General features: G+C 39.9%; 1 protein-coding gene across 1 annotated transcript in view; it reads right to left on the reverse strand.

The window, feature by feature from the left end:
• WFS1 (wolframin ER transmembrane glycoprotein) overlaps nt 1-16,237 on the reverse strand; it is a 33,118-nt gene extending 16,881 nt beyond the window's left edge. The window contains exons 1-2 of the mRNA XM_026034128.1: nt 16,223-16,237; nt 14,373-14,567 (exon numbers count right to left, since the gene is read on the reverse strand). Coding sequence (XP_025889913.1) covers nt 14,373-14,562 — 190 coding nt within the window. The 5' untranslated portion in view covers nt 14,563-14,567; nt 16,223-16,237. The remainder of the gene's footprint in view (nt 1-14,372; nt 14,568-16,222) is intronic.
• Between the last annotated feature and the right edge of the window lie 3,990 nt (nt 16,238-20,227).

The following is a 20,227-nucleotide window of genomic DNA, read 5'->3' on the forward strand; positions in this document are numbered from 1 at the left end:
TAATCGCAGTTACTTTTCAGAAAGCAGGAGGAGGGAAAAGGGAGCCCGGTGCTCAATAACCTCCCTGACAGCAGCACTAGGTACATTCTTTGGTATCCCTGGGACTGCTTCCAAACAAGGACAGGCTACAGGCCAATGCTTTCATTAAAATGGGTGCATTTCAACAAGGGCAAACCATGAAGCAAGTTTTCTCTTTTACCACACCACAGCTTAGTCTGCCAAGCTGCATTCGGGAAAGGACTAACACCAGATTATAACATGTTGTCTGGCTAAAAATGGAACATCATGAAAAAGGGTTTTCATTTAGGACTCCCTCTTTTTAGAAGAGTGTAAAAATATTATTGCAAAATAGGATAAAGTGTTTTATGGACAAGTAGAATTATGTATTAAAAAGAACTGGCAAAAGCAGGTTGCTAAACCGATATAAATGCCTCAAAGCGAGCAAACTGAAGCAGCAAGGCATCAGGGGGTCTCTCCTCAGAAAGGTGCAGACGGCTGCGCTAGGCCGAGGGGCCCAGGCCTACGTTTCACCCTAATCCCCACAGCAACACCCTATGCAACCGCCAGCGAGGGGCTGACACACGCAGAAGCAACAGGCACTTGGGCTCAGATTCATCCTCATCTCAGCTTTAACATGGGCTGAAACCCCCTCGCCCAGGGCGCTGCAGTAGGAGCGGGCAAAGCTCCCTCATCCCGCTCCAGTTCCATTTGCTGCCCATGGGAGCAGGGCTTTGATCCGGCCCCTTCCACCTCTCGCTCCCAAGTTCATTAGATCAGAACATTTATTACAATAGAAAGCCGTAAATCATGCCCATTTTGTTTCTTCAGCCACTTTACAGCAATCAAATCACAAATCAACATGTAAAACAATTTGCTTAGAGAAGATACTGTTTTTTTTTTTTTTTTTAAAGACAAAATTAAAACCCTTCTGATCCAACCATCACGAGCCCAGGGGAGTGCAGGCAGCCTTGTTAAAATGTTTGTTCTAGCGGAGCCGAGCGCCAGTGGGAAGAGCTGCTTCCTGCTGTTATTTGCCACCATTTCCCACTTGCTCCCACTCATTTATTACTTCCGACTGTCAACGTGCCAGCACGTGCCCTATAAATGCAAATGAAGGAGAGCTAATTAAAATTACGTCTGGGGGTTGGATCTCTAGTTGTAGGGAAAAGGTGAAAGAGACGATGGTTGTGTGTTTGGAAGATCAAATTTAGAACTTCTCAGCGTTTCCATCACTTGCAGTAATTTTCCTTTGCTTTACTTTGTAGGCCTGGCTGAAAGGTTGGGCAAAAGGATAATGCTGAGCTGTGTGGCTAATACATCAACTCCTTCAAAACATATAGAGGAATCTTGTAAGTCCAAAGCAGGTTTTGGAACCAGGATGGATAACACAAACTCCTTCTGTCAATGCAAGTGACAACTATGAGGAGAAACACTTGGCAAGCATAAACAGGCTAAGTGGTGGTCTACAACTGATCACCTTTGCTCTTTAGCATGTATTTAGTTAGAATATCTCTTGAGGTGTATTCCTCCCACATGAAACTACTGCAATTGGAAATGTTGTCAGTAGAAGCTTTTATTTTCCAGCTCTGCTAAAAAATGATACTTTTCAATTGTCTTGAATACAAAAAAAACCAGGGGAGAGTAACATTCATTGTACGATACCTCCTGTGTCTTTTGTAACAACTAACACAGGCTTCACCAGCCGCTGCGTACAAGGTGCATACATACAAGCCAGTGAAGTCTACCAGAACTTCAAGAACTTCACATATGAGCTGATGTGATGCCCTTTGATTTCCTAAGGTCCATTCCAAAAATTTCAATATAAAAACGATGGACACGAAGCTGTCACTTTGTCTGCATGTCATCCCCCACAAAAGCTTCCTTGTTTTTCTGTAAGGCACATTATCAACTGCAATGAGAATTAATCACATAGGCCTGTATAATGCTAGTTATCTACAGCATCCACCTCCACATATTTGTGAATAAATTCCCTTCTACACACGCAGAAACTAACTCTTGCTCAAAAACGTATTATCTTCTCTAAAAATACAAGTTTTGCTTAAAATTTTTGTCCCTGATCTATCCACCTGCACCTACCAGTGCACAGTATCTTCCCTTACCTCCCTGTACATGTGCACAATTAGGGACAAAAAAAAGTGGAAACAAATACATAAATTGTCAGCTGCAAAGAATACAGCAGATATATAAAAGAAATTTATAGAATATAAAAGTAATTTACTACTTTTCAGCAGAGGCTGGCACTTTTACGGTTTCTCTTAGGTTTTTGCAGGAAAGAAGAAATGCTGCAAAGAGGACTATTTCAGTTCTAAAAAGAATACTAAACAACACTGTCCGAGGATACAACTCTTCCCCATTAACTTTGAAATTTAACAATCAAACCGACAAAAAGGCAACTAATTCCTAACAGAAAGTTCGTCCGGGAGGAAATTTTAAGCACAGATCTTACTTTGTTTGCACAGTTATATGGGTCAGTCATAGAAGACATTTCTGTTGCAATGCACAAAATACCATTTTTTACACATACACAGGCCAGACGCTTCCAAGCCTTTAAGCAGTGGGAACTAATGAAGAATAGGATAAAAGGGAACTGAAAGCAGCTTCTCAGACAGGAAGCAATAATGAAGACACAATATTCATTTGAAATATATAAGTTTAAAAGAAATTACAGGTTTTACAAGTGAATATTAAAGCTGCATGGAACTGCTGCCGAACAAAAGATTACTGCATTAAGCAACACCCACACTATGTATACGAAGGAAGTGTGTGTGGAAAACACTTAACATGATCACGACTACAGGCATTCATTTGGGCTCAGAAAAGAAAGAGACAAGGACTTGCAGGAGGAAAAGGAAAAAACCATATGTTTGCAGGAATAAAGAATTGCAGGTGACAAGATAAGAAACAAAGTTTCTGGATTCGCCTTCCTATTTAATTCTTGGAGTTCTGAAGTGAATGAAAACAGTAAGAATTGGGCATAGGAAACAGGCAGTAAGAACTGGCTGTGTGCAAAACACACCCATTCATCAGTTGGGACTGATACATTCAGTCCCAACTAGGGCTAATGCTCTTCCATGCTTATTGAATACACAGCTAGAAAAGTATATGCATTTTTATTACTTCATGTGAAAACACGATAGCTGTCCAAGTTGGAAATTGCTACTGAGGTGACCTAGTAAAGCTGCCCAAGCGAGGGTAAGTAATGGGCCTTCTGAGATCTGGTATCTGATTTTACAAATTTTATTTTTTTTTTTTAAATGTAAGATTTTTAAAGGCAGTTTCCTAAGGTTTTTGTTTGAATAAATATGGCAAAGACAAGCTGTGAAATTCCGAGGAACAAGGCCAGAAAGCAGTACTACTGACTTCCACTACCCTCACAGACACAGGATGAGTGTCGCATTTGGGACTGATGTAAAGATCAAGTTTCCAGACAAATTTAATAAATGCTTCATGAAGCACCTAGTCAGAGAACACAGAAAACACTCCTGCTTCTGAGCCATGCACAGAGCCTAAATCAAGGGGTCAGTCAGCCACTCTAATAGCAGTTTAGGCTTAACACCCTCATAGGAGGTTAGAAGCCAAAAATCCTCCAAATTGTGTCAAACCAGGGAGACTATGGAGACTACAACTAACTATAACTCCAAATGAATACTTGGAAAAGAGAAGATCACAGTAAAAAACCCTAAATGATTAAGTAAAAGATATTTTTAACCTGGCAAGTAGTAGAATGGAGAGGCTCTTGTGCAAAACCTTTTTTTTTTCTCTTTCTTTGAAGAAAAACGTGCTGGAAGAAGAATAATAAGCTTTGTATTTTGAAAAGAACTCATGGAATCTTTTCATTGTATTTAAGTGTCCTAATGGATTTAAGTCTCTTGAACTACAACGGTGCTAGGCTCTCACTTAAAGCTTGAGGAATCCAAAGTGGCAAATGTAATGCTGGAGAAATCCAGGAGAACAGGGACCATTAATTTTCATCTCCATAGAAGGCAAATAGAGGAAAAAAAACCCCTAATTTGTGAAGGGGAGAAAAAACATAATGGGAAAAGTCAGCAAAACTTTCACACAAGCAGCCTTGGCCTTAGTTGTCTCCGAAGGAGTCAAAGGGTTTGAGGACAGACAGATGAAGGTTATATTTATATCTCCATCAGTACTAAGGATTCTCACAAAGGTCCTCTAAAGAAATTAGAGAAGGGTGTTACATGGATAAAGAGTAAAAATACACAGGTCACATTCTTCCTGGAGAAAGATTAGCAGTTTAGGGACATGCAATAAAGCCTGCATTATTCAATAAAGGTGATGTGGAGAAAGGGCTGAAGACTGACATGACAGTCTGCTGAGGACTGCATATTATTCACAGGAGGGGAAAAAAAAAAAGCAAGAGTGCAAAAAAATTTCAGAGGGATTTGAGGGATTTTATGACTGATTAAATGATAAAAGGACAGGTGAAATTCAGCATTGCCAAACACAAACAGAAAACACCATCTATCACTGTGATACCCACTGACAGGCTCTGAACTGACTCTTACAAGGCAGGGAATGAGGCCTTGGAGTCGTAACCGTGCTTTATGGGAAGAGCAGCTCAGAGCTGGAACGTGGCACTGTTATTCAGGACTTTCTAACCTGCAGAAGAAAGTGAGGAGCATTACGGTTATTAAACACACAGACCTCACCTTGGGACCAGCACATCCCTTAAGTTACAAAGCGCAGCAGAGGAACATTCGGATAAGAGAACAGCTCTCGTGCATCTTTAACATCTCAGCGAAACATGAATGTACCGAAACAAGGAGACTGACACTCCGTGTGAGAAAAGCTCCCCCACTCTAAGTCATGCTGTAAATAACAGCATAAAGTTTTCTCACAGAAAAAATAACAAGAATTTTATCCTGTAAGCAGTTAGGGATTGTTCAGATTCCCCTACAGTAACTACACCAAGCACCAATACTAGCTCCTGCAATCCTTCACACAGACTTTACAGGCAATAACCAGAATATTATTTGAGGTACGGGACACGAAAACACACAACAGCATCCATAGGAAGGATTGACTACACTTTTAAAATTTTTAACAGATTTATTTAATAATATCTCTGCTTGCATAAGTGGGTTTCGTACTTATAAGAAATCACAGGCTGCCTGGCCGTTCCCTCAGTGCCATGCTTTTAGCCGACTCGAGCAATTAATATGCTTTTTATAAAGAGTAGTACAGAAGCAGCTTTCATCTGCAGGTTTTTTCCACCAGCTAAATCACTGAGAGGGGCAGGGAGTCTTCCTTGGCATTAGATCTGCTCCCACACTTGAGCAAGTTCTCCATGTACCACCAAGCCTACTGAGATCTGAATTGATCTGTGCTACATATTGTGTCATGACTGCATTTCTTGAAGCTTAAAGCTTGTGTTACTTGAAAGCTTTGAAATTCTTTATCAAGAAGGCCCCATTTTAACATAAGTTGAAAGGAAAGAGAGACTGATTAAAAAGGAATGATATCAATATGAATAATCTATGCTCACTGTTAAGTTTCATCGTCCCCAAAATCAGCTTTCATAAAAGGAAATTGCACAAGTAAATATGTATGAAGATATAATACAGAGAAGATATATTGAAGATCAGTTTCTCTGTTTGAAAGAGCCTCTTCCATGACTTTCTCTCTGGCCAGCTTAAACCTGGATGTTTATTCCATCTTTTGCATTTGGTGTTCTGCAACAATGCAGCTCAGAACTGCAACAGCTAAACTTATTCCTTACTTAACACAATAAAGGCACCTAAATAATACTTAAAAGGCAGAGTCAAATTGCTCTCCTATTACAGTAAGTCCTGTAGCTCAGAAAAATAAACACATTGTGACAGAAGTTTTAACAGGGAAATTAGAGTTTAATATAAACTGTAGCCATCTCGCTCACCTGAACCAGAAACAGCCAGGAACAGCCCCAAAACACGTTGTAGATTCAGTGTGACAGCAGCTAGTGGAGGTACAGAAAGACCGAGCATCACCTTGATAATTTCCAGACATCCGCACGGAGATAATCAACCTCCTGGAAGCCAGTGTTCCTTCAATATTCATTTTTTCTAGAAAAAGTTGTACTTAAGGACCCCCAAATACATCCTATCCCATGGATTTCAGGGCTTTCTGCAGCTAAACTAAACCAGAATGTTTAAGATAACTAAAGCTAACTAAACTGGAAATGTACCATTTGACTTCTTAAAACCAGCACCCAGGAGCTAGAACAACCTGCCTGCAAAAAAAGGCGTTATTTGCTCACTGCTTTGAAACATCAGCTCCCTGGGGCATTAACCAAAGTCACAGGGATTCTCAGGGCCGTGTTCCCAGCAAGGTCTGTCTCCTGCCCCTTGCCACATCTCAGACTTTTTTCCTCTGCTCCTCTGATTTTTATCTTCACTTTAGTTGCAGCTAAAGAGAGAAGCTATTGTGTTGATTTAAAAACAAGCAAATAACAACAAATGAGAGATTTTGCTCCCAAGCTCAAAATGACGAGCTGTAGGTAATGAGCTAGTCTTTTGGAGCTATTAAAACCAAACATGACTCAAGTATGAAAAGTAACAGCATGACACTAAATTTAATCAATTTGTAATGGAAGACTGGATGGATTTGCTTCAAGTTCACATATGAAATCTATTTGTTATAAAGTTTTCTTGCAAACTCCCAGCAATAGTCCATTCATTATTTAAAAAGAAAATTTTACTATTTTTGAATCTGAAAATTTTATAGTATTAAGCAGGAAAGAAGACTGCATAGCTATACACAGTAAAATTGGCATTGTAATTGTTCAAGTAATAAAAATTCTCAAGGAAAACCCAAGAAACTGAATGACTACTGGGCGGGGTCACTCAGAAATACTGCTCAAAACAGATATTGAGGAAGAAACTGGAAGGCATTTGTTTAGGAGTCATGTGCTCTTAATATACTTCCAAAGAAGGTGCAGAGATGGTAGTTATTTTAAAGCAGCATCACACAGATGTAGCATTTAGAGCAGCATCCACTCTATAAGCACAATTCTGATGGATTTGTTGTTAAAACAATAAAGCTAAAACCTTCAGAGGTCAGTAATCAGTTCTTTATTAAAGTTTTTATTTTAGCTGCAAAATAGGTTTTCTAGAACCCAGGTGTCACTTAAGAGCAAAGGCAGACATATTAATGACAAAAAAAATGCTTTTATTTGCTAGAATATGTGAACACATCTTCAAAGGGGAGGGTGTTGGATATATTTTCCTTTGGCAATAGGATATTTAAAACTGTTCATCTGCCTGTGGATGTCTTATCTATGTGCTTTTAGAAGAAGCTGAGGCTGATCTGTACATTTTATAACAAAAAAAATCTTCTAATAGCTTTTATGTGTCACTAGATTGGCTCTTCTCAACACTGAAAGCTCAATAGTGCAATCTGAGTCTCTGGAGAAATCCTCCTACTCGCTCTCCACAAGCTCCAGAAGTTCACTGGCATTGTGTGCAACAGCCCCGTAGGAGGAAAGTTTCTTAAAGACTCATAAAGTTAGCACTAGGCATCATGTCACAAACGTGATTTGTTCACACAGGGTACAAGGAGACAAACAGAAGAGCTGACTGGAGAAACAGAAATACTTTATAGGACAAATATCACTGCATTGTTAGGTGTTGTTACTAACTTCAGACCCTTATTTACTCATCTGTGAGAGTTAAATCCTCTCCTTCATCCAGAAGCTTGCTAACTTATCTTACTGAAAAACAAAGGTTGACTATAATAAAAACATTGCACGTTGTTCTTCTACAGCCTTCAATTTCCATATTATGAAGTTATGATGGTCCTGCTTGCCTCAAGAACAGTCAAAAACAAGTAATTTACAATAGCATATGTTGTCAGGAATTTATTTTTAAAGGTGGTAACAGGGAAGGGAAAGGGAGTGACATTTGTTTAAAGTAATGCTGAAGTCTAGGACTCAGCTCTGCTTTTTTCCAAGAGCAAGAATGCTTCTGTGGATAATGATAATAGTCTTAGTCACACAAGAATCACAAATCATCAAATAGCATTAAATTGAAAAGGGAGCAAATTCTGCACCCCCACAAAATGAAAGCAAATTATCAGGAGAGTAGGCAAAAAAAAAAAAAAAAAAAGGTAGCAAGTAGGTGGAAGACGAAGAGTGATATTATAGACACTATAAATTGTAAAAGTGGAAGAAAAACTATTCTTAAAAGGTACTTCTTTCTAACAGAGCTATTATTGTACAGTGATTATTTAAAGTTATTTAAAATAATTTCACACACAACTAATGAGACAGCCCTTCTGCTCTTGCTGCACAGGATTCTTCATGGCAGGAGCACCCCTTAACAACACCTTTATCAATAAGCACCAAGATAGTTCTTTCACGTGCTTCAAACCCAGCAAGTCATTAACCCTCTCTGCAAAACAAAAACTTCCCCAAACAAATAAAAAAATCTTAAAGAAAAACAGTACGAGTCAAAATCATAACTTAAGTGAAGACTGAAAGTTATCATAACATCCACACAATGTTCTGGGGAAATTGTAGTGCAGTGAGGCTCTTCAACATAGTCTCTCAGTTCATAACTTACTGCATTACAAAAAAGAAAAGGATTTGCAGGTTCACAATTCCTTATTCAATAGTTAAAGCACTGCAATAGTTAACTGCCTTGGCAGAGAATTGGAGTTATTTCTCCCTCTGCTTCTCCAGTCTCACCTTTCCCCTCCTGCACTGAAGCAGGCTGCCTGCTTTTACAAAGGGCCCTCTAACAGCACAAGTTTATTCTCTTTCCTGCGTGTTGGCTACTGGAGATTTGTTGCAGCCATATTTGAAGATAAATATACAGATACGAGGTGCTTCTAAATGCTCTCCTAAAAAAGCCACTGCAAAAATGCCTACAGATGCTAGTCAGATGCCTCCAGAACTTGCTTTAGATGAGAAATGTGCTTTGAACTTCACCATTGTTCCCATTCATTGGGTTTAACTTGCACAATAGCAGTACATGAGCACTGGATTCCTTTTAGAAGGCAGTAAATTGAAAAACAGCATTCCAATTGCTGAGTTAAATTTAGAGCTGATGAAATTTAATATACATTATTTTTTACAGGACGTGTACAGTATGAACCTTGGGTCCTTAGCAACAAGTACTTGATAGATCCACTCCTATTTCATTGCATTACCTACTAACATGAACACTGTTGTCCTGCTACCCTTCTGCTGTTCATTTCTGTCCCTGTAGCATTTGGTACAGGGACAGCACAAATATACTGTGAGCATGCATCAAAACCAGACCAAGAAATACCCCACCTGAAAAATAATGAAGATAGAGGAAGATTAAACTAGAGCACCTTCCTTACTTTGGTTCATCGTGAGACTGCAAAAAATCCTGCAGTCCCAGACCACTGGGTAGGAATGAAGGTCAGGACAACTTCACTCACCTACAGGGAAACAGTTTTCACCCCTAAGAAATGCCTAGGTGTGTGTCCAACACCAGTATATTCCCTCTGCAGCTTCAGCGTTACAAGACATTTCTGATAAAGGAAATGCATTGTGCAAATCCCAGCTTTCAGCTAAAGACAAAAAAAAAATCATATATTTTGATTGGTGAAAAAAGTCATGAAGGAGAAGTATTTTCTTATATAAGTGGGTGCCCAATTTTTTGGACAAAATTTGCCCCACAGAAGGCAAAACACCAGAATACTATTGGCCCAAATAGCAGCAGACCTGAACATGCAAATTCCCATGACTGTAGAGTGAGTGTGCCCCAAAATGTTACTAAGGAATACACAGCCGTTGAGTTTTGTTTGGATAGAATCTTTTTTCCACATTAATGAAATTTGCTTGAAAAGGCAAATAAGCTTTCAAAGAGCCTTCGTAATTACAGGCAGAGTTTGAAGGGACATTAATAAACTGACAGATAAATTGTTAAGCAATTAATACTTCAAGGCACATTCCTCCTCTTTTAACAATCAAAGATTTCTCTGCATTTTCCTGAAGCTTTGCCCAGCATTTCACTTTTCCTCAAGAATTACTCTGTACAAGCAAGCTGTCAGAACCCAAAGACAAGTGTTAAAACGGACCTTCAAGCAAAGATTCTTTCTAGCTTTAACTGGAAGAGACTAAGACAGAATATATTTATAAGTTGGAGAGCCCTTATTCATTAGCCCTCATTGAGCAATGTGCTAGAAACATGCAAAGTGCTTATGGCATGTATAAATAGTATAAAAAATTTTAAGTCGTACAAATCATAAAGTAATCCTCTTCTGAGATTGAAAAACCCTCCCTAAATACAAAACAAAACTCTGCACATCTACAAACAAAAAGGAAGAAAATGATTCCTGTGGGCAAAGCTCTCAGTACAAATACCTTCCACATAGGTTCTGGGTTCCAGAGCAAGAAGTTTTTGTGCCCTATTCTCTAAAAGCAAGCACGCAGGAAACGTAATATTAGTCCTCTAACAGGAAAAAAAAAACCAACAACAACAAAAAAAATGCATCTTAAAGCACTACAATTTAGTCACACAGTGTTCTTGCAGCTACCCAAACTCTCACTTTTGAATTCCTACCCACTTCAGCCTCTCCAACCTGATTAGTCAACAAGTGCGCAGGAAAGGTGCTGTAAACAACCAATCCAACTTTTCAACTAAGTGAGTATGTTGCTGATGGTGTCCTCTTTTCTAACTGTGCAGTTAGAAATGATTCCACCTGCAAGAATGAGTTTTTTAAGGCAATTTGCTGAATTCTGTCTTGTGGCCTCCAGGGCTCTGCTCTGAGCTATTTTTTTGTGTATTGCTTTAGCTCTGTATATCCCAGGGAAGAAGCGCACACATCAAAGCTGATGAAATACAGATAACAAAAAGATGCAAGTTCGGACAGGGCAGGTAGAAGATGGATGCAAGTTTTGAGGGGCTTGTGCACCCTGGAGGCAGAAAAAGCTTTTTTGGGAGATTTGGATCTTAATTTAATTCAGTCTTCACCAGACTTCAAGCAGACACTGATCTTTCTTGCTCTAGACAATGTTCCTGTTGCCCCAGACAACTAATGGCAAAACCTTTTTGTTTAAGCAACTGGCAATTCTCCTGTGATTTCCTTACATGAATGCCAATGACTCACTGGCTTTAAATTTTCAGAGGCTGTGATTAGTAGGACTCTCTCACTAATAAACTTCCTGTCCATATCCACAAACATATCCACAAAAGGGTAACAAGTCCGATTTATACATAAAAGTCAACAAATTGTTATTCATTACATTCCTAATATATACACTAAACTCTGTAACTTACATAGGCAGAAGGTTTCAAGAAAACATAACAGCTTTGGTCAGAAGTAAAAATAAACTCCTGCTTTGAAAGTAAAAATATATGTATACACACACACACAAAACAGTAAGATCTACAAATTATCTTCTTACCAGCTAAATATTGGTGCTTTCATCAAATCTAGATTTGATTAACATATGAAATACTTAAAGTATTGTTCCTTTCCACTGTGAAAGGAATTATATAAGGGATAACAACAACAACAAAGACTCATGATAAATTAGCAGAAAGTGAACTCAGAAAGTGCTAATAAAAAAAAAATCTTTAAGATTGGCATCTGACCCAAATAAAATAAATATCCAGCTAATAAGGGCTTAAGTACTTCACTGAACGAGTGCCAGAGCATTCGTTCCTTTCCTGAATTATCCTGGAAGATATGGATGATGTTTGACAATATGGATGAAATATGGATACTATAGCTTTAAACCCAGTAAACAGGAGCAAAAAATTGGGAGGAAAAAAGGCACAGACCAGAAATAAAGCAAGAATATGCCAAAGACATGAGCTAGGCAGACCTTGAGCTAAAACTATATCACAACAGTGTTTTAACACGAACACAACACATCTCCTTATCTCCAAACCATATTTATTTGCTTAAATTTCTAACAAATTTAAGTCTTCCAGATGTTGTGCAAAACACAAGTCACCATGAGCAGAAGGCATTCTACATCCTTACTATCTACTGATCTTTTGGTTATAACAATTTGCTGTTTTTCCCAGTCCCTTTCTGCCTCATTCCTGGTTCACTCCTCAGAGGACAGCAGTGACACATGGTGACACTGCTCAAAGTAGCCGACTCCTTAATTGTCCAAGGAAGGAGTCAGACCTACACCCTTCCCGGGGATTTGGTTGTGCACAGTGTATTTGTCCTTTCATAAAACCAGAAGTACACCCCATGGCTAAGGGATCAGATGCTTCATTGCTCCTGCCACTACCAGGAATTTAACTTTTATCTATAGATAGGGTTTCCAGTGATTCTCCTTTATCAGAGTATTTTAAAAACAGTCAAATTTGCAATTGTGAATTCTCCGATTGAGAGAACACTCTTTTTTTATTTATACTTCTAAGGCTTCTTCTGGAGCACTTAAATCCGTAAGTTCTAACGAGCGAGGCTGTAAAGGGTAGAAGAACTCTCTTGTCTTCTTTCAAATGAAAATTCAGTTATAGAAACTGTTAGTATTATGGAAAATGATAGTACAAGAAAACACTGGATGAATAAACACTTTCTCATTGTCACATTTGCTATCTAAATGCTGTAAAATCCTGGCTGTAAGACTCTGACACAAAACAACGGCAACAGAAGATCACTGCAGCATTAAATACTTAAACATATTAAGAAAGGAATAAAAAGGGTGATTACAACAACATCAAGCACTTAAAATATTTTTATGGAAAGAGATTTGAAGTCATCAGGAATGAGTCACTACTGAAACACAGAAATATAGCAGTGCTTGATACTCCTCTATAAGAGCCCTAACACAATTACCTGCAGCAAAGGTAACAGCACAGGAATGCTCAATCATTCACAGGCCCATAACGAGACAGAAGTTAGACAAAATCATGTTTCACAAAGTCAGATATTTATAAAGAATAAGGAAATTTCCAAGTTAGCTGGATAAGAATACTTGACAACCTCTACTGAACATACCACTATATTGGCATTCATTTTCATAATCTTGCTGCAATGTAGGTATCAAGACAAGAAGCCTACGCCTTCCTCTTTTAAAAGATACTGTAACAAAACCCAAGACATTCCCTTGCTGTACTCCTACTATTGTTGCTATTTTCTTTTTTGTCGAAACATACAGAGAAACTGGAGAATTAAAAGAGAGAGAGAAAAGGTACCTGTCAGTTCTGATCCTAAATGAAGGATCATATAATTAACAGCACAAGTGTCAATTCTTCAAAAGCTTTGAATTATTTTACTGGTGGGCAAGATGAGAAAGTTGGTAATGAAACTGTGAGGCATGTTAGAAGTGCAGGTATGCAAAAGGTTATTTTCTTGGTTCGGAATGTGCTCTTTGGTGTCAAGAATCCATGAAGTTCGAAAACCAACTTTAAACTAGATGCAAATAACGGATGTGGTAACATAGTCACTCCGACCCATGTACAGAGCTCACCTGCATCTGATACATCCCGGGTAGACATTCTTGGATTCACACATTTAGTAATTTCAAACTCTTATTTATTACCTTCATTACAGCAACTGATATACACACAAATTAAAGGGTTTGCACATATGCTCCTTTGGAATAAAAAAAAATAAATTTTTAAATTGTTTTTATTTATGTTTTTAAGTTTTAAAGCTTTAAAGAAAGCTAAAGAGCAGTAATCTTGCTAGACTTGGAATGCAAGAGTTCTTGCATAAATATTAGAATACAACTGATTTTAAAACTGTAACTCAGCCAGGACATTGTTTTCTACTTGGCTTTCTATCTAGCATGAGGCATTTCACTTATCCCTCCATCACTACTTCTAATCTTTCCTCCTGCCCACCCCAGTGTCAACCTATTGAGTTTCAAAGTACCATTCTGACTTTGAAATTGTATCGTGATTCTTAATCCATCTTATTTGCCTGCTAATCTTAACCATATTTCTGTTGCTCTGGTTTCATGTATCAGCTTATTACTCTTATAGTCTGCACGACAGTTCTGTTCATCTTCCTTATAATTCATATTAAGGCTATAGTTAGCATGTGGTCTAGTCAACTGAAGAAATTAAATTGAAAACTAATCTATACTAAATTATATTTATGTTTTCCTGCCTGTTTTACAAACAAATCACATCCAAGTTGCTCTGTGCACTCAAGGAAAAAAAGAAGTAGAAAAAGTGGAAAGCACGCACAAAAATAAAAAAGCAGCAGCATAAGCACAGTCTGTCTTCTACAACAATAGGTTAAGATACATTAGAGAAATTTATTTTTCTGTTTGACAGTTTGAGATTTAAAACACCCTATATACAGATGTATACATAAGCATACGTTCTTGCACAGACACATATATATGTATGTATCTGTCAATCTCCTAATGTTCAGTGCACATCTTGCATAAAAACTGCTTTCACACTTACCATTTTTTTCAGCTCTCTCTCTACTATGGGAGTAACCAGGAACTGCAGAGGAAGTTGCAGCATCTCCTGAAGCTGATCCAGGCATCTGACTGCTCTCACCACGGTCCACAGCGGCTGCATTCAGTTGGGATCTCCCAAGATGTAGCTGCGAGTGAGAGGGACTTGAGCGGGGATCGGGATCAGAATTCATTTTAGCTGCAAAGGAAGAAAAGAATAAAGATTAATCATTCCTTTGTAAGACCAAAGGAAAAAAGAATGCACACCTGAATGTATATGTGTGTGTGTGTGTGTGTGTGTGTGTATGTGTATATATGATCAGTTGAACAAAAAGTCCAGAGAAGGATAAGAATGCTGGCAGCTGCTTCAAAAATGTATTTATAAATTCTTGCAGAATTCCAAGCATGAACAGCTATTATGAAATAACTTATCATATATAGAATTATTTAATAGTAATTTTTCTCACACCTAAGCAAAGCTTTCCAGGTACAGATAAATTCTAAACCTCATGGATGAAACATATAGATAGTGCATAGCTCCTCTGAATCTAACTTTCTGCTTACCTGCAGAAGAGCAAAAGACAAGCACTTATCTTTTATAGAATGGTATTGGTATCGACATGTCAATACTGACAGCAAGGCTCATTCAGCATCAAGGGCCTGCTTTACAGCCACCACCTCACTTAAATGACTGGGGGGGGAGGGGGAAGAAGGATGAGAAGGCAAAAAAGGAGACGATGGGTAACTCCATCACTGGAAATGAATGAAAGAAAGATGGGACCTTGTGGGCGCATCAGGTCTGCTTGCTCTTGTGTAGACTATTTGCAATAGAAAGATAGAAATCACCTACCTAAAACAAACCCTCTGACTTTATTTGCTATTCAAATATTATCTGATTTTATGGAATACAATTTACACAAATCCCACTGAGGGAGGGAGGGAGAGATTAGAAAATCTCCCTTTTTAGAGAGAAAGTTCTAAAAGTTTACTTACTTATTTAAAGAAATAGCACTGATAGAGAGTTCTGCTTTCACACACAGGGGGGCAGGCACATGGCACCCACACAGACCTTCTCCAGCTGCCTAGCAGCCCTTACCTTCAGCTTACGCACTCCCCACAACACAGCAGTAAACACCTGCCTAAAGAATTTGCTTTTTAATTCTGTAAGTTCAGAACACCACCTTAGAGATGATCTCATTCAAAAAAAAAAAAAAAAAAAAAAAGTTAGACTAAAGTAAAATAACCAAATACCAAGTTTAGCCGAAACTTGCAGTCTGCTTAAAGAGAGGACACTACAAACGACGACAGGATGCTAAAAGCACCACGAGCGACACACAGACTTAAAATTTACACCCCTCACTCGCTTGAAAACAAAACAAAGCCAAACAAAAAAGCACAGATAACTTTTCCAGCGGAAACAAACGCATTTCTGCATTGACATCCTATAAAAAGTTACAAATAAATCCACAGAGCTCAAATACTCAGCCTTGCAACAGGCCTAGGAAAAACGCAGCGGTTAGAATACTTTCCCAGTAAAGCAGCGGGGTATTTTTAGCCGGCAGGCGATCACAAAACACAACAAAAGTTGCTCTGCGGCGGTCCCAGACTCGACCTTGGTGCTCCCGGGGCGGGACGGGCCCGCGGGGGTCCGCGCGGCCGGGCACACGCTAAAACCTCGCGGTGAATTTGCCCGGGGTTTAAAAGAAAAGAGAGAAAAGAAAGAAAAAGGAGAAAAAATAAAAGGAAAAGAGAGGGAAAGAAGGGAAGAGGAAGGGCAGGGCAACGGGGCGTCCCGCGGGCTGCGCGGCTGGCGGAGCCGCCCGCCCGGGACGCCCGCGGCCACGAGGCACTCACCGCTGCGCGGGGCTGCGCGGGGGCTGCTCCGCGGGCGCGGGCCGGGGGTGCCGCGGCGACGGGCGGTGCTGCGGCCGCCCCTCCCGGCGCTCCGCGGGCAGCGGCTCCCGGCGCCAAGTTTCCCGGCGCTGGGGGAGGCGGCCGGGCGCGGAGTGGGGCCGCCCTGCGCTGCTCGCCGCCCTTACAGAGGCGGCCCCGGCCCGGCCCCTGCCACCGCCTCCCGCCCCGCGGCGCCCGGCGAGGGGGCGGCGCGGCCGCCATGGAGCGGGGCGGTCCCGCGCCAAGATGGCCGCGGAGGCTGGGGCTGAGGGAGCGCTAATGGAGACGGGCTCCTTACGTCCACCCCGTTAGCCCCGAAGCTGCCCCGTTTGGGCGCAGAAAGGCCTTTTTTGGGGCAGGTCTGAACGTCATAGCCTGAGGGGCTCAAGATGCATCCTCCCACCTGCAGGCCTCAATATGACCTGGAGCAGCTATGTCAGGATGTAGAGAGGGGGCGAAAGGAAGGGAAGGAAGCTAAATACCGATAAATATTGATAAATAAAAACTGCTGCCAGTGTCAGGGCTCTGCGATGTGCAGGGGAAGTGCCTGGATGCGTGTGGGAGACAGGAGTTAATGCCAGAGGGTTGCTGCTGTTCTTGTGGCAATCTCTGTCCAGAAATAATCTGTGGTTTCTTATTTATGATCCACCTACAAAGCAACCTAAAAGGATTTAGTTTCTGTATGGGACAGTGAATAGCTTCTAGTTAAATAAAACCACAAGCTCCAAAGAGGAGATTAAATTTAAACTTGGGAGTTGCTCAGATGAGTGATTTAATCACTTTTTTATGATCTTTCAGAAGTTGCAAGTCTGTAGCGCGTCATGGGAAGCTGAAGTATATGATTTTTACAGTCTCAGATCTGACTAAACTGACTTCGCTGTGTTTTGTATAAGCCCTAAATAGAAACATGGTCCTCAGCATCCAAGGTTTTGTTAGTCTTTTCCTTGGAAGTCATAACAAATAATACTTTAAATGAAATTAAAGTGTGGAATAAAACAAGTGTTGAAGAGCTTTTTGTAGTCTAAACCTAACTGTTTCACCAGAGGCCTCAAAAGCCTGTCTCATGTTACTGTTCAGCTGTTTCTTTGATCTCACAGTGTGGTTTAGCTGAGATAAAGCACTTTTTCCTGCAGTAACCTGCTCATGAGTGTGCTTGGTGGTGTGATTTGCACAGGGAACAAGCGGGAGCTGGAAAAGCAACCGACCCAAACGGGTGACATAGAGCTCCCTATGCTGCTTCTGTGCAGCCACAAGGGGAACAGGCCCTTCCGAAGGACCTGCGTTCAAGGTGAAAACTGCCCCCACTAAATACTGGTCTAATTCACCGTGAAAAACTGTGAAATATATTCTGTGATTGCTTATGAGCCCTACACTGGACTGATGCTGTTGCTGAACTCAAATCAGATCCTTAATTTAGGAAAAGCCAGCAAGAGCACTACATTAAAGGGACTGACATGTTTTATGGACACCTACTTATATACAAATACATGTAATGTTACTGGCAATGGCTCAGATTGAAACAGTGGGCAGCTTCTGTTATCGGCCCCACTGATTTCACTTTGGCTCACCTTTCCCACAACCATTAGTTTGCATTGGGCATTATCACAATCTTTGTTATTTTATCTATGTACTATGATTTAAAAAATACAGTAAGAACACAATAGAAGAAGCTTGCAGTTCAGCTTGTTCTATCTTTATTAAATAGTCAAGAACCATTTTGTAAGGTTACAGAATGGTGTTAGTTGTCTTTAGCTGATTTCTGTAACCATTGTTTACTCAAGATATGATAATATGCAGTGTGAATGATAGCCTGAATTTTTTATGGGCAGTACCCAGCTATAAGCTGAAATTAATTACTCTGTCATATACTTGTCAGTGAGTTCTAGAAATACAAGTGAGCAGGGACATCTAATGAGCCACTAACTCGTATAAAGCCTCTGTAATGCTGCAGTGACTGGTGTGTGCTGCAAAGTCTAAAGTTTTCACTGAAGTTCTATTGCAAAATTCGTATTCCAGCATTTACATGCATGTATTATGGAAATTATTAAAAAGGTCTGTCTCTTAGAAAATTAAATAACAGCCACAGGGTCATGCTGAGCCACATCTTGTTATTAAATCAATCAATGCAAACTGATTTATTGTCATATTGCTGAGATACAATCCCATTTGTAGCACTGCTTGCACACAAGCAGCTTCTGGACGGCCCAGAGAAGGAGCTATGCAAAGAGCTCCTAAAATGAAGAGATAAAGCAGTGATAATCCAAGAGAAATGATCTGAGTGAATCACTCCAGTGATTACCCTTGTCATGATACCTTTGCATAGGAGTCCATTTCTTTATTTTAGAATCAGAAACAGATCTGAGGTAACTAACCTGGATGTTTCTGGAATACGATAATCCTAATAAAAAAAATGCTGATACTACTCACGTTATGAGAGAAAGACTGAAAAATTCATAGAAGTGTCATGTGCATCTTCAGTAATTACATACTATGGAAGGAAGGCATAATCCCTTGACAAAAGGAAGACAAAAGACAAAAAGGGAATTAACTCTACATTTTGAAAACAGAATGTAAGTGATGTTAAATAACCTGTACTTAAAGTTGTCTTAAAATGATCTTTTTTGCCCCACCTTTCCAATTAAGGGAACAGCTGTCATTTCAAAATAATAGCCTTAGTTGTTTACTCTCTTACACCCATTTTAACAGTATATTTTAATTGACTGAGGAATTACATCAGCATAAAATTAGTGCAGTAAAGGCCTAGCATGCCTCATGAGCAGCCAAGACACTAAGGAGCAACCTAATCCAGACTTTTTTTTCCTTTTTATTTTCTCCAGACAGCAAGTAAGCCTCAAGCTGTAAGCATTTCTTTTAGAAAAGCAGTTAGGTTCAAGGAGGTTTGTCAAGACTGGGGATGAAGAATCTTCTTCGCAGGTCTGCCTGTTAAAGACCACTAGCACCCCAGGGTTGGGATAGGCTATTTTTTTTTCCTTTGCATGGCAAAAGTACCTAGGGCAATGTGAGTATCTTCCCCTGCTTGCTTAACCTCTCTCTCTGTTCCTCTGCCCCTTTTGCCAGATAGTCTTTGGATGGCAGCATGCAAGCTATATTCATTATCGTGGTGTAGGAGCCCCTGCTTGAGTCTTGCAGTAGACCATTTCTAGAGGTCCCTTCCAGCCTCATCCATTCTGGAATTCTGAATCTGGGATCTTTGCTTTGTTTAAAACGGCAACAGTGGTCCTCCCATAAGCTTGCACAGCACTAGGGAAAGGGACCAAAGGGACCATATTTGCCTTTTCACGAATGCTGTTTTATGGCATCAGCTGTTCACTTTTCTCTCCGTGTCTACAACTGTCTTTTCTAACCACAGGCATATACTGTGAGAAGTATTGTAAAACCAGGCTATAGAAGTCCACTGCCTTGTGTATTTAACACAGCAGCTCTTCAGAGGCAACTCCTCAGGTGGGTGCAAAGGGGAGCAAACTCCTCTTTCACTTCCTCGACCGTTCTGGGCTCTTCTTTTCACAGCTTTCCTATGAGACAGCTGCTCGTGCCACCGTTAAACCACAGTCTAAATGGGATGTAGCTCTGCAAAGCCTAAAACTGTGCCTGAAACAAATTGCATTTTATTCTGTTGTGTTAAAACCTAGAGAAACCTGGCTGGTTTTCTGTAGAAGAAAGGAATATAAGCTCAGATCCTTATATGTTAAAAACCAGCAACAATAAAAACAAAGTCTGGAAGTATACCTTGAATGAATTTGATGTTACCAGAGATGAAGTTTTGTCTAAAATTAAATGGGCTGTTTTTAAACGCTGAGAATTTCCTGGTGTAGGTCCTCTCTCATGTTAGGATTTGTAAATTGTAAATAAATGAGGTTGTAGTAAGTATCATGGCCAAACAACACATTTAGCCCAGATGAATTCACATCAATATTTCAAATTGCAAAGTGTGCCATGAATTTTGTC

This window comes from Nothoprocta perdicaria, unplaced genomic scaffold (genome assembly GCF_003342845.1).
Source record: "Nothoprocta perdicaria isolate Ctin4 unplaced genomic scaffold, notPer1 scaffold_14, whole genome shotgun sequence".
In the NCBI taxonomy this organism is placed as follows: domain Eukaryota; kingdom Metazoa; phylum Chordata; class Aves; order Tinamiformes; family Tinamidae; genus Nothoprocta; species Nothoprocta perdicaria.